A 23,516-nucleotide genomic window follows, 5' to 3' on the forward strand; every position below is an offset into this window, starting at 1 on the left:
GAGAAAGAACCGCCCCCACAGCCTTTCTTCGACTCTCCACCTCCAACATGAGAGACCCACACCAACACAGAACACCTTCACTTCCAGATCCAGACCAACCCCAGGAGCACGTTACGCTGCACCCTGGCTTACAGAGCCCCCAGTCCTCGCACCCAGTCCGCAACCACCATGCCTGACCTCATCGCACCCCACGCCATCACCTCTACGGACTACAACCTACCCGGAGACTTGAACTTCCACCTCAACAATAGATGGACCACCACTGCATACACCTTCAACACCACCTCCGGATCAAACCCGCCCAACTCCCACCAAGAAGGAACTGGAGCAAGATCACAGAGGAGCACCTTAACACCACCCTCCTCTTCGACCCTCCCTACGCCAAGACCGACACCAACTCCGCAGCCAAGGAATTTCATTGCTGGATCTCCAGCTGCGCCGACTAGCTCGCACCCCTCCGCCACCCCACCAAAAACACCCACTAAAAGCCACCTGGTTCACCACCAAACTCCAAGAAGCCAGCCGCTCCAGCAGACGCCTCGAGAAAGCCTTGCGAAACCGGAAAACCACAGAAGACCTGAACAGCTACAGGAATGCCAGGAAAGAATACCACCAGCGCATCAGAGACACCAAGCGGACCTTCATCGAAAACAAAATCCAAACCAACACAACCAACGCTAAAGAACTCTTCAACTTCATACAGCAATTCTCCAAACCCCCCAGCAAAACACAGACTTCACACCAGCCCAGGATCTCTGCAACAAGCTCAGCTCTGACTTCCACCTGAACATCAAGGCCCTCTACGACAACTTCAGCGAACAGACATCGGACACCAATCCCCCCGCCACCACCGACAAAGAGCCGACCATCACAACCTGGAATCCTGCCACCGTCGAACACACCACCACTACCATGAAGAACACCCACTCAGGAGCCCCCACTGACCCCTGCTCACCGCACATCTACCACAGAGCCACCGCACCCGAACTGAGACGGACCATCAACGCCTCCTTCGAATCCGGCATATTCCGGGGCGACTGGAGGCGGGCAGAGGTCAAACCCTCCTCAAGAAGCCCACGGCCGACCCGACAGACCTAAAAAACTACTGGCCCATCTCTCCCCTCCCCTTTGCTGCCAAAGACACCAAGAGACACGTTAACACTCAGCTGACCGCCTTCATCGAAGAAAACTCCATCCTGGATGCCTCCCAGTCCAGTTTCCGCAGCAACCACAGCACCAAGACCGCCCTCCTAGCCGCCACAGATAACATCTGCATGCTACTCGACCAAGGACCCACTGCGGCCCTCATCCTACTAGACCCCTCCTCAGCCTTCGACACAGTCTCACATCGCACTCTCGCTGCCAGACTCCACGAGGCTGGGATACGAGGAACCGCCCTAAACTGGATCCGGTCCTTTCTCTCCAGTAGAACCCAGAGGATCAGACTCCCTCCCTTCCTCTCCAAATCCATGGAGATAAACTGCTGAGAACCCCAGGGATCATCGCTCAGCCCCACGCTTTTCAACATCTACATGGCCCCCCTTGCCGCCATCGTCAGAGAACATGGGCTCAGTATAGTATCATACACCGACAACACCCAGCCCGCCCTCTTCCTCACAAAGAACCCCGAAGACACCAGACTATGCTTCCAAGAAGGAATGAAGGACGTCACAGCCTGGATGAAGAACAGCTGTCTGAAGCTCAACTCGGAGAAGATGGAGATCCTCATCCTCGGACCTTCCACCTCCACCTGGGACAACACCTGGTGGCCCTCCACCCTCGGGAGTCCGCCCACCCCTTCAGACCACGCACCAAACCTCAGCATCATCCTCGACTTCTCCCTCACCATTACCCACAAGATCAACTCCATTGCCTCTGCCAGTTTCAACTGCCTTCACATCCTCCGCAAGACCTTCAAATGGATACCCCCTGAATGCAGAAAAACTGTCACCCACGCTCTCATAACCAGCAGACTGGACTATGGCAATACACTCTATGCCGGAATCAACAGAACTCTCTTTCACATGCTCCAAACCATCCAGAACGCCGCAGCCATACTCGTCCTCGGAACCCCATGACACGAACACAGGAGCCAACACCTACAAGACCTCCACTGGCTCCCCGTCGAGAAGAGAGTAACCTTCAAACTGCTCACTCACTCCTACAAATCCATCCACAACATCGGACCCAAATACCTCAACAAGAGAGTCTCCTTCCAAGTACCCAAAAGGAACCTCTGCTCCGCCTACCTCTCCCTCACAGAGACCCCCCATATCTGCAGAACTAGAGCAGGAGGAAGAGCGTTCTCCTTCCTCACAGCCAAGGCTTGGAACGAGCTCCCAGACAACATCAGATGCTCCCCGACCTTGCACACCTTCAGGAAGAACCTCAAGATCTGCCCCCCCCCCCTTCCCAGTGCCTTTAGACCCTCACGGGTGAGTAGAGCGCTTTATAAATTCACTGATTGATTGATTGATAGGGGTGTTAAAGGGTAGGCAGGGTAAAGGTTTCGGATTGTTGCACTGTTCTTTGAAGACTTATTCATGGGGGTGTTAACTAAGCTAGGCGGGGTAAAGGTTTCAGACTGATGTACAGGACTTTGAGGACTTATTATTCATGGGTTGGTGGACTTGGCCCTATTTGCAGGAGCATCCCAGAACCTTCGGCCTTCCTCCTGGTATTTTTTCCAACCTGGTGTTAGTGGTTTTAGGACCCTGGAAACTTTATCACTGCTACTGAGTGTTAAAGTGCATGTGCTCTATATAGTAAACTTGGTAAGATTGGTCTACACATGTTTGGTGTATTTAATTTACCTATCAGTCCCTTGTAAAGTGGTATCTCATATACCCAGGGTCAGTAAATTAAATGCTACTGGTGGGCTTTCAGCACTGCTTGCGCCACCTACCAAAGTAGCCTATTAAATCTGTCTCAGGCCTCTGCCATTGCAGGGCCTGCGCGAGGTTCACTGCCGCTGTGACGTGGCACAAAGTGGTTGCCATGTCTGTGACTCCCCTTTTACTACATATCATTCACTCCTAAGGTAGGCCCTAGCTAGACCTGTGGGCAGGGTGCGCTGTAGGTAAAAGGTAGGACATGTGCCTTAACTGTGTGGCATGTCCTGGTAGAGACAAACAGCCTATTTGGTTTCTTACTGGTGTGAGGCTGCCCTCTCATAGGAATGCATTGGGGATTCCCTGAAAAGGTTTCAGTGGTACTTCCTGATATGAAAGGGGTGGCATGATCTAGTTTGGTTTGTAAGGAATAGTGGCAATAAATGGTGCGTAATGGTGTTCTCAGATTTATTATCACTCTTTTAGAAATGCAGCTTTTAGAAGTGGGCATTTCTGTGTGCTATGTGTCTTTGTACCTGCCTGTTGTGTATTGAATGTCTGGCTTTGGAATACAGGGGATGGGGAGGTGCAGTGACTCCAGAGGGCCTGGGTGAGTCAGCGCTAGGCTGAATTGGCCTGATCTGAATCTGGAGTAGTGTGAGCTGTAGCACCTGAAACTGAACATGACTGTGCCTGCCTTCCACGATGCTGGCTCTGCCCCCCTGTGGTGTGTCTGGAGCCAGAACCTACACTAACAATGGGGACTGTTATGCATTTGTCAAGTGTCCCCCAGAACTGGTTTGGACTGGGTTCAAGGCCCTGTGCCAAGGCAGAACAAAGACTTAATGTGGTATAAATATTGGGGCTATGACCCTATGTTTGGGTGTGTTTTGCTGGACTGGTGCTAACTTGAAGACTGCTGGGCGCCAGGAGGATCCACTACAAATGACTCCCCCTCTGCCAGAGGTCCCTGTGAGCTGGCCTGCCTGGACCCAGCCCTGCCCTGTGCAGCCTGAAATCTAGCGCGAGTGGAGAGCTGTGCTCTCTGCCTCCCCTCACTGATCATGGTGTGGTGGGCGCTTTGGCCTGACCCAGGAATTAAGAGTCAGGAGAGGGCGGCCAGTTGCCCCCCATCGCTGTGCCTCTACCTGAAGAGCATTGCGGGAGCTGCACCCACTGCTTGTTGAGCCTGAGTTGAGGGCTCTTGCTGTGAAAACGGCCAGAGCAGCCGCACCGCGAAGCGGAAGTCAGACGGAGGATGCCTGGAGGTGGGAGGGGCTCCCATTAGGAAGGGGAGAGCCCTGCATGCTGCCTGAGGCTGTGTGGGGTTGCAGGGCCACTTTCCGCGAGAAGAGCCACAGGAGACATCACACAAGGCCTGCCCCTACTTTGCAGGCAGGAAAAAGACTGCAAGACGGAGGAAAGGAGGACAGGGCCGGCAGACCATGTCCACCCGATCCCGAAGGGCTGGACCAGAGCGCCGCCATTTGCCTCCTTCCCCTTGGAATCCATGACCCCGGGTCATCAGTTGCAGTAGACGGCTGCAACTTCCCCTGCTCAGCCCCCAAGGAATGGTGAGTGAGGCTGAGCTATCTTGTAATACGTTCCGGTTGCTGTGATGCGGGGGCATTGCCCATTTTGAGTCAGGGCAGAGGACGGGGAGCAAGGTGTTGGCTTTCCTCCCCAATCAACTTCCGAGATCTGGGGAGGTCTCCTGTGAGGGGGAGGCCGCTTGGGCCACCGTTGGTCCCCCTGTCATTGACCTGAGCCACTTTGGTGTTGCTCCGAGTTAGGGAGTGAGAATCGGTGTTCGCAGCTGCAACCCCAGATCGCGGGCAGCTGCTTTAGGGACACTCATTGGCCTGAGCCCTGACTGTGAAAAGGGGCATTAATTAGGCTCACAGAGTGGGTTGAAATCTCGATGGAGGCCCCCCGAGTCCTGGGGTAGTTGGCCTCCGTGGGACAGACCTGGCTACCATAAGTCAGAAGTGCCTCTGAGTACTGGAAGTTGCCTGATGCCCAGGTGTGGTGCCCTGATTACTGTGGTGCCCTGACTCCTGTAGTGCACTGTTGCTAATTAGGATGTATGCCTAAAATGCTATACTGAGTATACTCCTACCAGTGGTTACTGGGTAGGGACAACTGTTATGTTTGTGACTACGATATGTGCACCGCTACTGATGGTTTATGCATGATGTGTTTGTGCTAAGGGTACTCTTATCAGTAGTTACTGGGTGTTTTCACAAACTGTGAATCATGATGGTGATGACGGTGGCCAGATTGGCCCTGTAGTGTATATAATCCCTGTAAAGTCATACCGAGTGCCAGGTGGCACAGTGTATATATGTAATATTTTCTAATGTGTTTTATGGATAATACAAAGGCAATTTTTTGTATAACCTTGTGTGGAGTTGCTGTGTTAGTGTGTTGCACAAACACTTTACACATTGCCTCTGGGATAAGCCTGAATGCTCTGCTAAGCTACCAAGGGGGTGAGCAGGGATTACGTTCAGCGTGTAACTCTCTTGCTCTGACTAGAGTGGTGGTTTCTGCATGGATTAGGTGCATGCCCTAGCCAACAAGAAATCCCATTTCTAACATGGGGGTATTAACAAAGGGTAGGGGGCGTAAAGGTTTCGGATTGTTGCACTGTTATTTGAAGACTTATTATTCATAGGGGTGTTAATGAAGGGTAAGCGGGGTAAAGGTTTTGGATTGTTGCACTGTTATTTAAAGACTTATTATTCATAGGGGTGTTAACGAAGGGTAGGCGGGGTAAAGGTTTCGGATTGTTGCACTGTTCTTTAAAGACTTATTATTCATAGGGGTATCAACTAAGGGTAGACGGAGGTAAAGGTTTCAGACTGATGCACAGGACTTTGAAGACTTATTATTCGCGGGGGTGTTAACAAAGGTTGGCGGGGTAAAGGTTTCGGATTGTTGCATTGTTCCTTGAAGACTTCTTATTCGTGGGTGTATTAACAATGGGTAGACGGGTAAAGGTTTCTGGCTGTTGTTGTACGGGTCTTTGAAGACTTATTATTCATGGGAGGTGTTAATGAAGGTTAGGAGGGGTAAATGCTAAAGACTGTTGTACACAATTTAGAAAACGTATTATTTATAGCAGTGTTAACGAAGAGTAAGAAGGATACTGCTACTGTACAATACTTTCAAGACATCCGATTTATTTGGGCAGTAACAAAGTGTAGGAAAGGGTAAATGCTGCTGACATTTGTACAGGTCTTTGAAGACTACATGTTCATGGAAGCATTAACAAAGGTTAGGGAGGGGTAAAAGCTCCTGACGATTCCATATGACTTCGAAGACTTCATATTCATGGGGTTATTACCAAAGGGTAGATAAGGTAAATGCTTCTGGCTGTTGTACAGGACTTCAAAGACTTCTTATTAATGAAGCATTAATGAAGGGTAGGCAGTAGCAAATGTTTACAACTGTTGTTAACAAAGTGTAGGGGATGGTCCATTCTTCTATACTGTTGTACAGGAGTTGGAAGACTTCCTCTGCTAGAAAATATGGATGGCTGCTTTTGCATTCCTTCCTTCGGCAGCTCAAAGTTTGGGAGTGTGTGAGGGGGGGGGCATTGAGGGAGGCAAGGCAAGGGGCTCTGCACTGAGATGGCATCTCAGGTGGTTATGACAAGGTTAAAGGCTAGCTGCAGCATATAGGGAGTTCAAGGGTGATACTAAGTCCTTGGGGGTGGGGGGGGACTAGAGGTTGTGTAAAGCACAGAGCGGCAGCAGTTTACTTTACCCGCTACCCTATCCGGCCCCTTGCTGCAGAGGGAAGGGTCTACTGCTGCCAAAAAGGTTTCTTCAAATATTCTTTTTTCTTTTTTTTAATAAAAACTCTGTAAGCTTTGCACTCGCATCGTTTTTTAATAATGGTTGAAGGTGCGAGTCGACGGACTATAACTTTGCGTATATCCAGTTTCAGGTTGCTCAGCAAGTCTAGAAAGCCGCAGCAGGACGTAGAAGTGTTATATGTATAAAAGCCTAACAGCATTCCCATAGCCTTAAGGAGTCATTTACCAAGGTTTTGAGCGGGCGCTCGCCTCATGCGCAGTTTGGCAAAGCATTGATTTATTTACCATTATAAAAGTGTGCAGGCGCAGTGACAAATGAAACAGCGTCACACGAGCTCTGGTGCTACCCTTATTAAATGTAGGCCTTAGTTTGCAGCCCTATTAATTGATTATGTCAAAAATCTGAACTTTTCAGTGTATTGATACACTTTTTACTCTCTGGCACGTTTCCTAAGAAGTTTTCATTTATATCATAAAGATATTATCATTTAGTAAACCTTCACATCGGCATGGCATCAAATTTACATCTACATTGACATTAATTTGGGGAAGATCTGAGTGTCATATGCACGTTGGACGATTGCGATGCCCTGACCCAGGCTTCTGAACAGGAAGATTTACAGCCTGATTCATGAAACGAAAATCGGCTCGCAAAGGGCCAGATTCTGAGAATCTGGCCCTTTGCGAGCGCAACTATTGCATTTGGGATTCATCATCCCAAAAGCAATAATCGCTATTATAGAATTCGCTATTGTGCGAGGAATTGCATTTGAGGAATCTCTATTAGAGATTCCTTAAATGCAATTCATCAACCAATTTTAAATTGCGAATTCCCTATATTTGGCCGCTATTTACCACGAAGTCTGACTACGTGGTAAATAGCAAAAAAATAGATTAAAGCACTTTAGTGCATTTTTTTCTTTTGCATGTTACACACACACATGTCCTTTGGACATGTGTGTGCGCAACACCTGTGTAATGTTGCATTTCAGGGGTGCTACAGGGTGTCCTTTGGACACCCCTGGCACCCTTGATATGGCTTCCTTATTTGCGATTAGCTAATTGCTAATCGCAAATAAGGAATAACTCCCCATTCATTCCTATGGGCCTTTAGGCCCATAGGAATGAATGGGGAGTTATTCCTTATAAGGCCCATAGGAATGAATGGGGAGTTATTCCTTATTTGCGATTAGCAATTTGCTAATCGCAAATAAGGAATGTGTAGGAATCGCAATTTATTTAGCAATTCCTACATGAATCCCGTTTTGCAAGTCCTTAATAGCGATTCCTTATGAATCGCTATTAGGGGCTCGCAAAACGGGAGAATGATGAATCAGGCTGATAGGCTTTGAAGGAGAAAGTGGTAGGATCTGATCCTGAGGGATAACCCAACATGGCTTTGGAGCAAAGAGTGCTAAGGACAACAGAGTGAACTCTGGTCCGAAGAAAGATGTTCCTCATCCCTCTCGTTGGAGAACCTCTTGAGGCCGGATCGCCAAATAGTGCCCAGTTTTTTTTATGTCACCTGAAATTCTGTAGTGTAGACCATCAATCACATAAGATGACAATTTACAATCGTGTGCCAATTCTAACATCTGTCAAAAGCAGTTGTGGCTGCTACATCTTAAATGGGTGAGTGATCACAACATTAGTTTTATCCCACTCTCCTCTTTTTTTGCGACTAGCTCAGTTACTCTACGGTGCCCCTAGGACTATCCTCCCTGCCGCAGATACATTTATGCGCCCAGACTGTGAGCTTGTCATTCTGTTAAACAATGTATGCCTATTATTCAAACAATACCGCACTTCAGTAGGCAGAATCAGTGACAATTTTCTAATAAAGAAGGGTATTCAAGTGATTAGGGCCTTAATTGAAAAAATGGCAGCTAAAAATCAATCACTGCAGATGTTTCCCGGAGGATAAATTTTTTTTTTTCAATATTACTCCTCTGGGATGTCTTCAGAAACCACTTCTGAGAATCAAGTAATAGAAACTTACTTAAATCTGCACAAATTACCATTCCACAATCATTTCCTTCATGGCTGCCGAGATGTACTGTCTAAATATTGAGATGGTTGAAAGAGCGTTAGGGGTATGTGAGTTAATGAGAAAAGACAGAGAAAAGAGCAAAGAAAGATAGAAGTGATGCTTGAAAAGGAGAATATGAGTAGTGGCCCTCTGGGATCATTGGAGAATTATATTCAGAGATTCTGAAAGGGAAATAGTGAGGAAAAGAGCTAAATTGAGAGAAAGAAAGAGACAATGATAGTTTCAACGATTAATAGATAAATAACTAGTTTACGGACTTGGTTACCAGTCGCGGCAGGCATAACTCGCGGGTGAGTGGGTTGGTAGGTGGGTCGCGCGGGGGTTTGCGTGGGGGTTCACGCGGAGGAAATTTAATACATTTTTAAAAAGCGTACCTTACCGGGTCCCGAACCGCCTCCGCTCCTGTCCGGGTTCCACGTTTCCCTGCTGCTTTCCTGCTCTCCTGTCTCCGGCAGGAACAGGAAGCAGGCAGTCTCCCTCCTCTCCCCTAAGCCTATCACAACACTGCAATGGCAGCGTGGTGATTGGTGGGGACAGTTCCCAGCCAGGCACTTATGGAAGGTCATTTTCTCCATGTAGGCTGCATGCAGCCAACATGGAGAAAATGCAGAGTGCTCATGATTGGTGTGTTCGGTCCCAGAGGGCCGACCAAACAGTCAGGGCCCACAGCATTGGGTAAGCCACTACTCCCCGACTCACCGCCCCCCAACTAGGCATACCCTTCTTCTTTCTCGCAGGGTGAGAAGCAGAAACATAAAGTGATATTTAAAATACCATTTTATGTTTCTGCTTCTCGCACTGCGAGGAAGCAGTGGGGTGACGCTCCTCTGCCCTAATGGAGGAGCCGCCCCTGTTGGTTACAGTCTAGACTAAGAGAAAGGCATACGTTTTGAGAAAGAGCTACACTGAGAGAGAGGTTAAGAAGCGTGAAAATCAACTGTGATTGACAGATAAAAGTTTGAGTGATTATATAGGGTAAAGTGGTTCCATTATACGTAATTATCCTGTGCTGTTCCACTTTCAATCAACTATTTGGCTGACAGCATGCCTTACCCAGTGAAACTCATGATCTGTGAGCTTATTGGAGGGAGATCTGAAAATACTGTTACCACAATATTGACTTCCCAAAAACTAAGGTAAGTATATATTTTTAATTACAGATTTACTATACTTATCCACTCATCTACTTACCTTGAGGGTATATATGTCTTCAATGCACATATTGGTGGAGGTAATCTATATGTAGCTAAATACACTAACCTTCACAAATTTGTTTGGCAGTTGATATTGTGGCTGTGATAAGTTGGTAAAAGACACACAGATGATGGACGGAATGCAGAGATTTGCGTAAATCCATCGTTCTTTTGCTCTCCATGCCACCCCAGTTCAGACCCAGCCATATGCAAATCAGTCTTGACCCTGTGCCTCATGAAAACAGTCCAGACCAAACTGCCAAGCCAGGTCCTCCCTGGACCAGAAATAACCCCTCATCAGCCAGGGTAGCTGGAATACAGTGACACAGTGAGCCTGGGACCCACATCTGGGCATACCCGGCGCACTTAGGGTGAGAAAGCAAAAGACACACAGATGATGGATGGAATGCAGAGCAAATCAAACATAATTTAGTAGCACATTATTTAAAATCTGATACTCAGTTAGTATACCAATTGGAAAGATCATTTGGATGTTTGGTTGCATCACCAACAGAACAATAGGTTCTGTAAAGCTCTGCTCACAGCCAAAATGTACCCCCTTAAGTGTGGTTAATGCCCCATTGTGAGGAAGAATAACTGGCAGCTGAGGTCTTAGGCAGAAGCCCATTCGGTTTCATGCTAACTCTTGGGAGAGGAGTCTACTCGTGTTCTCTGAATAAATTACACTTGTGCATCCATACATGAGATGCTTCTTCTCCCCCTGAGCATGTATTAGGACTTTATCTTCATGTAGGGTGTGCATGGAGACGGAGGGGGTTCATTACAGTTTGGTACAGCGGGGCACTACTATACCCCAGCAGTGCTCCTGCACCATGCAACACACGGTTCCCCAACTATGTTTAGAGTTAGGGAGGTGCTGGGTTTACAGGGGCTGAGCCTCAGCTCCTTTATCTGATGACCCGCCTGCCTCAACTGTGCCAGAATAGAGTCAGTGGCCCGCACTGTTTAGGGGAGGGCAACCATTTTCATCATTTGCTTGTGCGCAGGAATACGAATGAATCATGGCATTCGCAGAAAAGGGAAAATGTACAATTGCTCCCACATGCAGGAAGAATTTTCACTGGAATTCATTTTTTAAATTGCCAAAAAAAACATTCTAAAAACAAATTCCCAAAGCGGTATTCAGAAAAAATCTCTGCCAAACAGGAACATCAAACATGATGCCTGCTGGGCCTGAATGAGTCTGTGACTGTTTTCAGAATTACATTCTCTGAAAGGACATGTTGGATGCAGCACAGTTGGGTAGTTCCCATCATAGTGTGAGGTGCAGGTCAGAGATCTTATAGCAGTCTGTCTGCCCTGTTTCTCGCTGCATTATACATTCAAAGTGCACAATGTTGACCCATCTCAAATGAATACCTTTCATTTGCTTATTCTTGGATTTAGTAGTCCTTTCACTCTATCTGGCTTTGAAAGGCATTGTGGTCCTTGTAGATGTACATTATTCAATATATGCCCTTCAACCACTGCTTCATGGCCTGCAAGTTTTTGCGGGCCACAGAGGAGAGATCATACAACACCCAATGTATGGCTTAATGGGGCTTAGAGCAGTCTTTGGCTTTAGGTGAGGTGACATATAATGTCTCCAGTGATGTCATCGATTATGTCAACAGTGAGTTTTACTGTGATATCATCAGGGATCTTGTCAATAATGTCACCAATGATTTACACTTAGGTTTTAAGGAAAGCATTGGTGACAATTAGTTTGTACTGTCTTTCCCCGTTAATTATATATTGTACAGTATCTACTGTGCAATCTACTGGAAAGGAGAGTTACTATTGTTTTTAAACTTCTAAGCACACAACCAGAACTATTCTCTGACAAGGGTTGTCAGCTATTTTGTGGTTGTTTTTTACGATATCTAGCCCCATCCACCTCAAACCTGCTATGCATGGCTGCTAAAATTGGACTTTGGGAAAAGAGTCTGAGTTTTAGCCAGCCCCTGTCTCACATGCTTTGGCCATATGCAATGGGCTCTGGGTCTAGGGCTTGGCGTTTGGCCAGGCCATGCATCTAGCTTCCATCCAACCCAAACTTTTTCCTATAGATACATCATTGTACAGTATCTGTCCTATGGCCAGGTTCAGCTCCTAGTCCATGTTTCAATCAAACAAGCTGTGCAGTGTGTTTAGCGATGCACAGCAGCTATAGGGCCCTGTGCCCATTTCCTGCACCCATTCCCTGTGTCCATTCAATGCCCTACCAATCTATGTTTGGACATTTTGACCCCCTATAACTTTATGCCCCTTAAGAGATTTGCACACATTTTTGTTAGCTAAATTTGAGGTTTGCAGGGGATTCTGGGTGAGACAGTGTTGGGAGATCCATGCAAAACATACCTCTCTGGACCAGCCCAGGTGTATAGTTTTCAGAAATGTCTGGGTTTGCAAAACCAGGTCATTTTGTGATCGATAATTTTGATGTCTCCACAATATATTTTGAGACGTTTTCTGTCGCGTTCACTAGGCCTACTCACACAAGTGAGGTATAATTTTTATCGGGAGACTTGGTCCGGAGGCTGGATGGGTGGAAGTTTGAGGCTCCCTACTGGTTCCAGCACTTTCCATCACAGAAATATGAGGAAAATGTATTTTTGTAGACAACTTTTGTGGTTTGCAAGGGATTCTGCGTAACAGACCCTGGTGGGAGCCACACAGGTTACCCCATCCTGAATTCCCCTGGGTGTCTTAGTTTTAAAAAATGTACAGATTTTCTAGGTTTCCGTAGGTGCTGGCTGAGCTAGGGCCCAAAATCCACAGCTAGGCAAGTTGCAAAAAAGGGTCAGTTTTAAGTGGAAAAATATAATGTGTCCACATTACGTTTTGGGCCATTTCCTACCACGGATGCTAGTCCTACCCACACAAGTGAGGTACCATTTTTATTGAGAGACTTGCGGAAAAGCTGGGTGGGTGGAAGTTTGTACCGCCTTCCAGATTCAGAACTTTCCATCATAGAAATGTGAGAAAAATGTGTTTTTCTTTTACAAAGTTTTTTTTTTGAGGATATTATAAATATTTATTTTAGATTTTTTTTAAACATCTTTATTCACAATTTTACAGCCATTAATGCCCACCTCCACCCCACCCCCCCCTTCCACCAGATCAGACAGTACAGAAACAAGAATACATTTCATGCAAAAATGCTATTTAGAAAAACGGTAAACAAATAAGACAGCATACGATGTATATCTGTATTACGGATTTTCCCTCTTCCTTTTACTCCTAATATGTATTTCTGCACCTTCTTTAATTAATGTTGCTGCTGGCACCATTCTAGGAAGGGAGACCCTTCATACCAATTTTCCTACGCCTCCTACCCTTCCGTCTTTATATGGAAGTCTCAATATTTGAGATGGCCAGAAATCTAGCCAGCCATTGGTTGTAGGAGGGGGCTTTAGAGTCTAGCCATGCAGAGGCAATACAAAGTCTGAACACTGCCATTGCTATAAATATAAGCTTGTGGCCCGCCTGGATTTTATTAGGATCAACAGCTCCGAGTAGGATTATATCACTAGTGAGAAGTACCGGAGTTTCTCCAATTGTTGTTAAGAATTTCTCAACTTCATTTTTAAGGAGATTTAAACCTATACAGGTCGAGAAGTTATGGACGGCATCAGCACAATGCAAGCCACATCTAGGACAACGGTGCTCGTTCCATTAGTCCATTTAGCCATTCTATCTGGCGTGAAGCATAGTCCAAAACACGTTTTGTAAAATTGTGTTTGTAGTTTAGTGGACATAAGAATTTCTTTTACAAAGTTTGAGGTTGGCAAGGGATTCTGGCTCACAGACCCTGGTGAGAGCCATACAACTGACCCCATCCTGGGTTACAATGGTTGTCTAGCTTTTAAAAATATACAGGTTTGCTAGTTTTCCCTAGTTGCTGGCTGCAAAATACACAGCTAGGCAGGTTGCAAAAAAAGGGTCAGTTTTAAGTGGAAAAATGTAATGTGTCCACATTAAGGTTTGGGCCATTTCCTTTCACGGGCACTAGTCCTACCCACACAAGTGAGGTACCATTTTTATTGAGAGACTTGGGGAAATGCTGGGTGGGTGGAGGTGTGTAGCATGAAAGTAGGAGGGAAGATGGGATGGAGAACTAATCATGGGGTTGAGAAGGAATGGAATTGAAGTAGTGTGGCACTTAGGGTAGAATATATCATTTGGTTGAGTAAAAGATGTTAATATTAATACTATTGAGAGAACAAAAGGTTTAATTGTTTTTTATTTATTTCCAGCAAGTGATTTGGGTTTAATCTTCATAGTATGCACAGTATGGATTATTTTAAAAATTATTTTACGTGTTAAATGAAGGACAATGGAGTAATGTTGACCTTTTTGATATTTGCAGTTACCCCTGAAGAAGGGCTTGTGAAGCCCAAAATGCATTGGGTTTAAATAAAGAACACTGCTTTGGATAAATCATGCGTTTCTTTTCTTGTTCGTGACAGAGGCCTCGATGGGCACATCTTGAGCATTTGAAGCTTCAAGAGAACATGACATGACTCACTACATGTGGATTAAATTAGGGAAAAACATATCCTAAAAACTGGAGTTAACACTGAGTTTTTGAGGTAACCTGAATGATGACATTTGAGTATCATTGTGAAAATACAATATGGCTGTGCGACTGGGTTTGGGGTGAAATGCCGCTCCATATACCATGATTTATTATCTCTGTGCCACTGGGGCAAGGCACAATCCCAGTGAGCTCCCACAAACTCTCAGATGAATTTGGATAAAGATGGAGTAATTGTGAAAAAATGGTGTGCATCCCATCACCCGTAGTTGAACACTCCCCAGTAGACCTACTGGTTTAGGTCGAGCCTGGGCAGGCCATGCGCTGCTCTGCGAGGCATGATGTATTTAAGTATGGACTTGAAGCTCCGCCAACTCTACACCCATATCTTTCATTGGCTTTTGTCATTGCACTTTGTAAATGCTGGCTTCTGGTTCGGTAAAAGGCTTCATAGTCCCTCCTTAGTACGTCGTATCTTTGTTACTTCCTATGATGACTGGTCCTTTTACTTCTTTTGTTACACAGCATGTCTTATTCAGTCTGTAAGCACTATTTTCTTTAAAGTGTTTCTCCTACTACAGGCACGACATGCTTTCCTGCAACATTCAGCAAACCATGCGCGCTTTCACTTTACAAACAGTCCGGGACAATGGCAGCCGCTTCTTCGAAATGAAATAGGTCTCACATTTACAAGAGTTTGAGCTTTTGGCATTGTAAATGACAATGCCTTTTATTTTTGTGTTAATTATCAAAACAGAAAAAAAAAGCATTGTCATTTACAATGGCAATAACTTAAACTCTCGCAAATGCAAGACCTATTGCACTGCAACTGCTTTTTTTCATATTGCTGGAGGGCTGATACATTTCCTGCAGCCCCCACAACATTAAAACAAACGTTTGGTGGTGCCCCCAACACTTCTAGGGGAACCACTAGCATGAAAATGTTTAGTAGAAAGAGAAACCTACAGAATTATGGGGTGTTCCTTGCCAGAGAAGTGAATAGAGGCCATCCATATCTTTAATTTAGGTTGGGGGTCATGGGAAGAGCCCCAGTGCCCCGAAAGTCCCAGCTGGCTCCCCAGCTGCTATACATTGTGGGAGTCAGGCAGAAACCGTCCATTTTTTAAATTTTACGTAGGTGCCCCAGTACCCATCCGGGGTACCCACAATACAGACCACGTTGGGGGGGCCATTTGTGCAGCTATATGGCCCTGGCTGAGCCAACACCATACTGGGTAATGGTTGAAGTCAGCACCATTCCTGTGCTCCTGCCTGGGCAGGAGCAGCATTTTTAACAGCTTCTGTTGGACAGGAGCAAACCTTCGAGGGCAGGAAACTACAGTGTCCAGGGAGATAGTGTCCCGGGGACACTGCAAAGTACCAGGGCCCGACAGATGGCCGTCCCTGTGTCAATCTCGGCTCAAGGAGGGGGGGCAGCATGCCCCATACTCCCTATATTTCAGAATGGTACCAGGGGAACCATTGTGCAGCACCCAAAGGACCAGGTCTACTCCAGGGGGTTACTTTTTAAAGCTTGGGAGTCTGTGCATTTTGTTTTGTATTTTGCCACGGATCCACCACAAATGGCTGACAATTTTTTTTATATGCTTTTGGCCCCAGGGGAGGTACCTCAAGCACCCCTCCCCCTCCCCCCAGGGCCTAGGTAGGCAGGGTATTCCTATCCTACACCTTGTATCTTTTTTTAATGTTTTTGCCAAGACAAAGGACTGCAGGACTTCCAGAGTGCTAAGTTGACTTCCACCATATCGTTGTTGATGTGGTGGCTGCCTATCAGATCTCATCTTGAAATCTACCAAAACTGCAGATGATTTACGGTGTGAAATATACAAAGTCTTTGAGCCCTTATATCTCCAAAACTACTGAACAGATTTACTCCAAATCAGAGAAAGCATGCTTTCTGGTCCAAAATCGAGCTTTGTGACAAATTTAGTGTAAATCCGTGCAGCCGTTTAGGCTGTAGCTGTGTGAGAATTTCCTATGGAAAAATGAATGGGGAAAATGAGTTTTAGGGCCCCCACTTTTTCTCGGCCTCCCCAAAACTTTCCAGAAAGGACCTGAGGTGGAGGAGACTTTTTTGGGAAAGATTTGTGAAGATTCATCAAATGGCACCAAAGGTATACACAAGCCAAGAAATACTTTTTCCATAGAAACAGGATCCTAACTACAACTACCCAGTGGTGACCGTCACTCTGTAACATATGTACAGGGGTCACAGCTCAAAAACGGCCATTTGTTGATCCAAACCATCTGCGAGTACAGGGCAAAGTCCATGGATTTTTTTAAATTTTTTTTTTTAATTGGGTCCTTGAACTGTCCTCAAAACCAGATTCGAATAGCCAAAGGCACCATTTTGGCTCCTTCAACCGTTCTTTTGGTCTGCAAACCTGGTTCTGGCATTCACAATCCCTGTAACAATTTTTTTTTCAAGTTGTCCCTTTGGGCTCGCATCACTTGAGCCAGGGTGTCAGATGATGTTTCCGTTGCCAGCTTTTGGCTCTTTGTTTCTTTTTTTTTTGCAGTACATTGGTACTAAGTTCTTTAATGGTGGCCGCAGCAAAATGTTCTATGTTCCCAGCCAATCAGAAATTTTAGCTGCACAAACCCAATCCTGGGACTGACCGAAAGTTGACGGGGAGAGAAGAAGCTCCTTTGTTCAATCACTTTTGTGGATTTTTCTAGCTTGGGGCCCAAGGCTGTTCTCCAGCCCAGGGTTGAGGACAGTTTCAGGACTCAGTGACCAAGCTATTCTTAAGTGTTAACCCTTTTAAGCGCACCTGGCAAGACTAACATCTCAAAAACTACTGAATGGATTTACAAAAAACCCAAAAAGCACGCTTTCTGAGTAAAGTTTTAATTTCATACATACTTTTGCATATTTCCGTTCATCATGTTTTGCAGTAGAGCAGTAGCTTTTAGTAAATTTCCTCTGGGCACTAAAATGCGAACAACTTTTATAAATCTAATGTCTAAACTTTTTCCCCAGCATGAAACTGCATGAAAACACGGATGCTGAACCTTAGCTGAATACCATAAACAAGGTCCAAATTTGGAGCAGATACATAAATGAGGATCATAGAGAGAGATAAAGAAAGACATAGAAAAAGAGAGGGAAAGTAATACAGACAAATGTACAGATAGAACTAAATACCATAAAGATAAAGAAACAGGAAGATAGTCTGATAAAAAGTTGTGTGTAGAATAACAGAAACAATAACTTCAATTAGGGTTAGGTACACATAGTCATATAATAAAGGAAAGCTAATACTTACACCCAATAAGCATGACACAGATGGAGAAGATCTTCTCTGAGTTGGTATTGGGAGAAACGTTTCCAAAGCCCACACTAGTCAGGCTGCTGAAGGTGAAATAAAGTGCTGTTACATATTTGTCCTTGATGGAAGGGCCAGAGCTGCCCACAGAGTCATTGTAAGGTTTCCCAATCTGGATCCCAAGGGAGTCGAGCCAGCCAATCTTCTGGTAATCGTCATTCTTCATTGTTCGCTCCATGTTGCCTATGGCGTACCATATACATGCTAGCCAGTGGGCGATAAGTGCAAAGGTGCACATGAGTAGGAAAAGCACAGCCGCTCCATACTCTGAGTAACGGTCCAGCTTACGGGCCACTCGCACCAAGCGCAGCAAGCGAGCAGTCTTCAACAGTCCAATGAGGGTTGTTGTCTAGAGAGAAGGAAACATGCAACAGATAGTTATTGGTGTGTATGTTGAGGAAAACCATTTCGAAAGGAAAATAAAGCAAAAGCAAAAAGAACATGCGAACAGAAAGGTAGGTTTAAGCAAGCAAAGTATCCCGCTCCAACAACAAACATTAGACTGTACGTCTGGCAAGAAAAGAGGCCAATATGAAAGTCAGCAATAAAATCAGTATTGAAATTAGTACTTTAGGTAGCAAGCCTTTTTTCCTTGAATAGTGGTGTGGTTCACTCTATAAATGTTCTCGCTGGGATTTAGGGAGTACGATCAACATGCACCTTGTAGTCTACAGTGCTGTGTAAACATAGTATTATGAAGACCGCTGAACTCTAAGGTCTGAAGAACAGATGTCGACAGTTCACCATGACGACGAGCAATGAGGGGACGCTTCAGCCGTCAGCTTTTGCATACTTGCCCTTTTGAAACATACGTAGGAGGATGGGGAGCACCAAACATGTTAGGATTGATGCTCATGCTGGTCTTCCAATGGGAACCTGATCCTACTTTTAAACACTTCGTTCTTCGATGATTTTAGTCTCCCAGTCCTTTCCTGCTAATTCCATTGAGGGTGATCATACATGTAAACCCAAGTCATTCGTAAAGAATTACATATGTAATGCATGCATAATATCATATAGGAATGTGAGAGAATAGAGCATCAATGTGGATTGCTTTACTGTGGAACCTTATTGGAGAGTTTTGGGACTGTATCTTCCATACTTTAACACCTCTATGTGGTAGTAAAAAGTATTTCGTTTCTCTCTGTAACTGAGAAGGATTTGAAAAGTGTTACATTTCATGTTAATATATATTATCCTGTACCTTTAAGTTTCCTTTGTTATCTTTTAAGTGTTCTTAGAACACCACTGCTCTCCAGGTTTCAGGTCAGTTGCACTGCTCCTGTGGACCTGGAAGCTGCTTGCTGTGTTGCTGTGCTGTGAATAAAACCTCATCAACTATACCCAATTTCTTGGATTATTTAACAAAATTGGCGACGAGGGTGACTCTATCCTAATTGAGGACCACAGCACAGAGGTGGAGTTTAATTTTGAAACAAATATTTAATTTTGGAAAACCTTGGAGAAAAGGAGTATCGTTTTTTTCTTGGAAAACCTCTATTGGTACAACCTACGATTCTCCAGTGAAGAAAGAAGAAAACCTCGTTTCAAAACTCCTACCAACAACCGATTGGGAAATTTTTGACAAATTGGAAGTTTTACTGTGGTGTTTACCTTTAAACCATCGTGTGTGGAACAGCAGGGCGCGAGGCCAGTGCGCGATCGTGTTGGTGTTTATCTTCAAACTCATCGTGAGCGGAGCAGCAGGGTGCGAGACCAGCGCGCGGGCGAGCAGATGTGAACAGCTGCTCGCGTACAACAATTGAGACAGCTGACCGCCCCACACTTCAATTGCCGCTACGGAGAGGAACGCTACTACAAGAACGTCATCGCGCTACATAACGTGCGTGAAAACGTCACCACGCAACGTCACACAGCGTGGCGGCCATTTTGAAAACATTGTTTTATTTCCATGACAACAGTCTTTCCGTGTTGTCGAGTGAGAAGGATCGCATTATCAATTTCAACAGAACTGGTTTCTTTCGAGTTGGATACAAATCGTAATTAACTTTTAGAGTTCATTTCAAGCAGACAATGTTGGTTTTTATATACTAACTTCAAAAAGAAATGTTTATATAATTTATAATATTACAAATTGCAATTAGTATTTACATCAGTCAGCAACAGTTTATAACTTTATATTCTCTCAGTTTGATATATATATTTTCTCAGTTTGATATATTCAGCCACAGTGATAGTATTTAAAAAAAAAAAAAAAAAATATTACTAATAATTATTAAGTTAGTGTACACAGTGATTATAACATGCAGTTTGACCCCCCCGAAAAGTTTTTACAAAATAAGGGTGATCCACCCATTCCTTGGACTCGGTGGAAAGAGGAATTTTTTAACTACATGAAGGCTATAGATGGTGAACGCATGGGGGCAGATAGGAAGAAGAGTATTCTTTTACATTGTCTCGGTTCTGAAGGGCAAATGGTGTTTAGAGCTTTACCACCCATTCCTCCTGTGTTGGGTGAAGGAGAATCAACAAATGTATATAAAGAAGCTTTAATTAGAATTGAAAAAAGATTCAAACCGGTTTCCAATATAGCTCTAAATAGGTATAAGTTTTATACCCGTGCACAACTAGACTCAGAATCATTTGATGATTTTATAACTGCGTTGAGATCCTTAGCTATTCACTGTAATTTTGGCACCATATGTGATGAGATGTTAAGGGATCAAATAATTGTACATGTCAAAAATAAAAAAACACAAGAGCGGTTATGGGAATTAGGTGATCCTAAGTTATCGGAAGCGATTTCGATTGCCAAGTCACTAGAACAATCTGAGAAATGGATGCTTACTATACAAAAACATCAGAGTAGCAAGTCAGATTCCCATGATGAAGTTTGTGTGATCAAGCAAGGTGAAAGAAACAATGAAAACTTACGCTCTTTTACAAACAACAACAGAATTAATAACACGGGGAATTACAAAAGATATGAAAAATCAATTATTTGTTACAAATGTGGCAGTAGAATGCATGTTGCTTCATTTCCTAGATGTCCTGCCATAAATAAAGAATGCAGGAAGTGTGGAAGATTAGGACATTTTTCCAATATGTGTAGAGATTCAGGGAGATTTACTCAAAATTCTAAAGTTAAAGTGGCTTTGGTTACGGATAACATACAGGAAGATTACAATTGTGTTTCTGAGAGCACAGAGAATATTTCTTCAATTAATAAAGGTTTTGTAGTTTATTTGGATGAAGAAATTTCCTTAATCACTTCAGAAGGTCAATGTATCAAGAAACCCATTTGTGAAATGTTTGTATTTGGTATTAGTCTCAATTTGATGGCTAATTCAGGGTCACCATGGACCATTATCACCAAGGAATATTTTGATGAAAGATTAAGACGTGCTGAATTTGAATGATATTCTTCCTTCATGTATTCGTGCACTTAGTTTCAATGGGTCAAAGGTTGACATTTTAGGACATTTTGTTGTTAAAATTACGTTTAGATCCAGGTGTGTCCAAATTAGTTTACATATTGCTGAAAGAGGAGTGAATGTGATTGGTTGGATGGATCAATGGAGATTTGGCATAATTCTCAATCCTCGTGCAAAGGATCCTGTTATGTTGGGTGAGTTTTTTGAGGATTGTAATATATCTGCCATTTCCAATGAAAAAGAAATTGATATTATCCAGTCTAAGTTTAAGGATGTATTCTCAGACAAGTTGGGTATGCTTCAGAATTTTTCACATAAAATCAAACTCAAAGCTGGAGTTGTTCCTGTAAAACAGAAGTTGAGATCTGTTCCTATCAATGTTAGGGAAGAGCTAAAGAAAACTTTGGATGATTTGGTTAAAGAGGGCATTATAGAAGCCATTGATTCTGCTGAATGGGTTTCTCCGATCGTTTTAGTAAGAAAACCCGATCAATCTTTAAGAATGTGTGTAGACCTGAGGGCACTTAATTTAGCAATATTAGTAGACTGCCATCCCCTTCCCAACATTAATGAGGTTGTTTCCATGCTAGAAGGTGCCAAAGTTTTCTCCACACTTGATTTGAGATCAGCTTATCACCAAATTTCCCTGACAGATGAATCTAAATGTCTCACAGCCTTCATTACCCCTCAAGGTCTTTTTCAGTATACAAGGATGCCGTTTGGGTTGGCTTCGGCAGCCTCAGTCTTTCAGAGGGTCATGTATAATATTTTTAGAGATGTGGAACATTTTGTAAAATGTTTCCAAGATGATATTTTGATTTTTTCTAGTACTGACGAGGAACATTTGGTTCATTTAAACTGTGTTTGCGAAAAGTTGAGAAAGAGTGGTCTTACTTTGAAGGCTAAAAAGTGTAAACTATTTCAGTCTACCATTGAATATCTGGGTCATACTTTGTCCGGAAATGGTGTTTTTCCAAAAAAATCTAATGTAGATGGAATCAGCAAATCTCCCTCACCTGTCAATAGAGATCAGTTATTATCATTTGCAGGAATGTGCGAATATTATAGTAAATTTGTTAATAACTTCGCCACCAAAATGGAGCCACTAAGAAAACTATTGAGACATGGAAATGATTTTGTGTGGGAAAAAGAACAACAGGTGGCATTTGATCTCATAAAAAATGACATTTTACATGCCCCTACTCTTAAACCGTTTTGCTTAAACAAGATGTGTGTTATCACGGTAGATGCAAGTATGTATGGTATAGGATCTGTTTTATCACAGAGATCAGGTCAAGATGAATGGAATGTATGTTTTGCATCTCGCACTCTCACTGATACTGAACGCAGGTATGCGGTCATTGAAAAAGAACTTTTGGCTTGTGTATGGGCCATTGAACATTTTAGAAATTTTATATGGGGAAGTAAGTTTGTGTTAAGGACTGATCACAAACCATTAGTAAATATTCTTTCCCCTGGTGGAGGTTGGAATTCCACAGCTCGCATTTCCAGACTAACTTCCAGACTCCAAGAATATTCTTTTATTCCAGAGTATGTTCCAGGAAAAAAAAATGTTGTTGCAGATTTTTTGTCTCGCCATCCTTGTGAAGATTCTGTCAATGAGAATACTAGTGATTCAGATGTTGTTATGTTACTACAAGATGTCCTTTCTACTGCCTTTACTGAAATTTCTGAAGAAATGTGGGAAAAATCTGATAATTTGGATCTCACTTTACAAGCCATAAAAAATTTTATTCAAGAAGGATGGCCAGAAAAGAAATTGTTGAAGGAAGATTTTATGCCATTTTTTAATATTTCTAATGAGTTGGAGCTAGAGAATAACTTAGTTTTCAAATCTGGTAAATGTGTTCCACCTTTCAATGTACAAAATGTAATTTTAGATATTGCACACAAATCTCATCCTGGGATGTCTGCCATGAAAAGGTTGATCAGAATTTTTTTTTGGTGGCCATCTTTGGATCGCTTGGTAGAACACAAAGTCAGAGAATGTGTTGTCTGTATGGGAAATGACAAGATGTTAAAAACCAATATTCCCCCTTTGAAAACCACTTCTTGGCCTACAGCACCATGGAAAAAAAAATTCTTTTGATATTTCTAGTCCATTTATGTGTCTTCCTTCCGATTCTAGGTACGCCCTTGTGTTGATAGATTATCATTCCAAATGGCCAGAAGTCAAGTTCGTTTCCTCGGCTTCCACCAGTGTTGTAGTAGAGTTCTTTAAGGAGATTTTTGCCAGGTAAGGCTGCCCTTCTATTTTAGTCACTGATAATGGGGTTCAACTCACATCAGAAGAAATGGAGGATTTTCTTAAGT

General features: G+C 43.9%; 1 protein-coding gene across 2 annotated transcripts in view; it reads right to left on the reverse strand.

The window, feature by feature from the left end:
* KCNH2 (potassium voltage-gated channel subfamily H member 2) overlaps nucleotides 1–23,516 on the reverse strand; it is a 1,950,790-nt gene that overhangs the window by 360,129 nt on the left and 1,567,145 nt on the right. For both annotated transcript variants that reach the window (XM_078662767.1, XM_078662768.1), the window contains one exon: nucleotides 17,728–18,136. In XM_078662767.1, the coding sequence (XP_078518893.1) occupies nucleotides 17,728–18,136 (409 nt within the window). The remainder of the gene's footprint in view (nucleotides 1–17,727; nucleotides 18,137–23,516) is intronic.

This window comes from Lissotriton helveticus, chromosome 10 (assembly GCF_964261635.1).
Source record: "Lissotriton helveticus chromosome 10, aLisHel1.1, whole genome shotgun sequence".
Classification (NCBI taxonomy): Eukaryota; Metazoa; Chordata; class Amphibia; order Caudata; family Salamandridae; genus Lissotriton; species Lissotriton helveticus.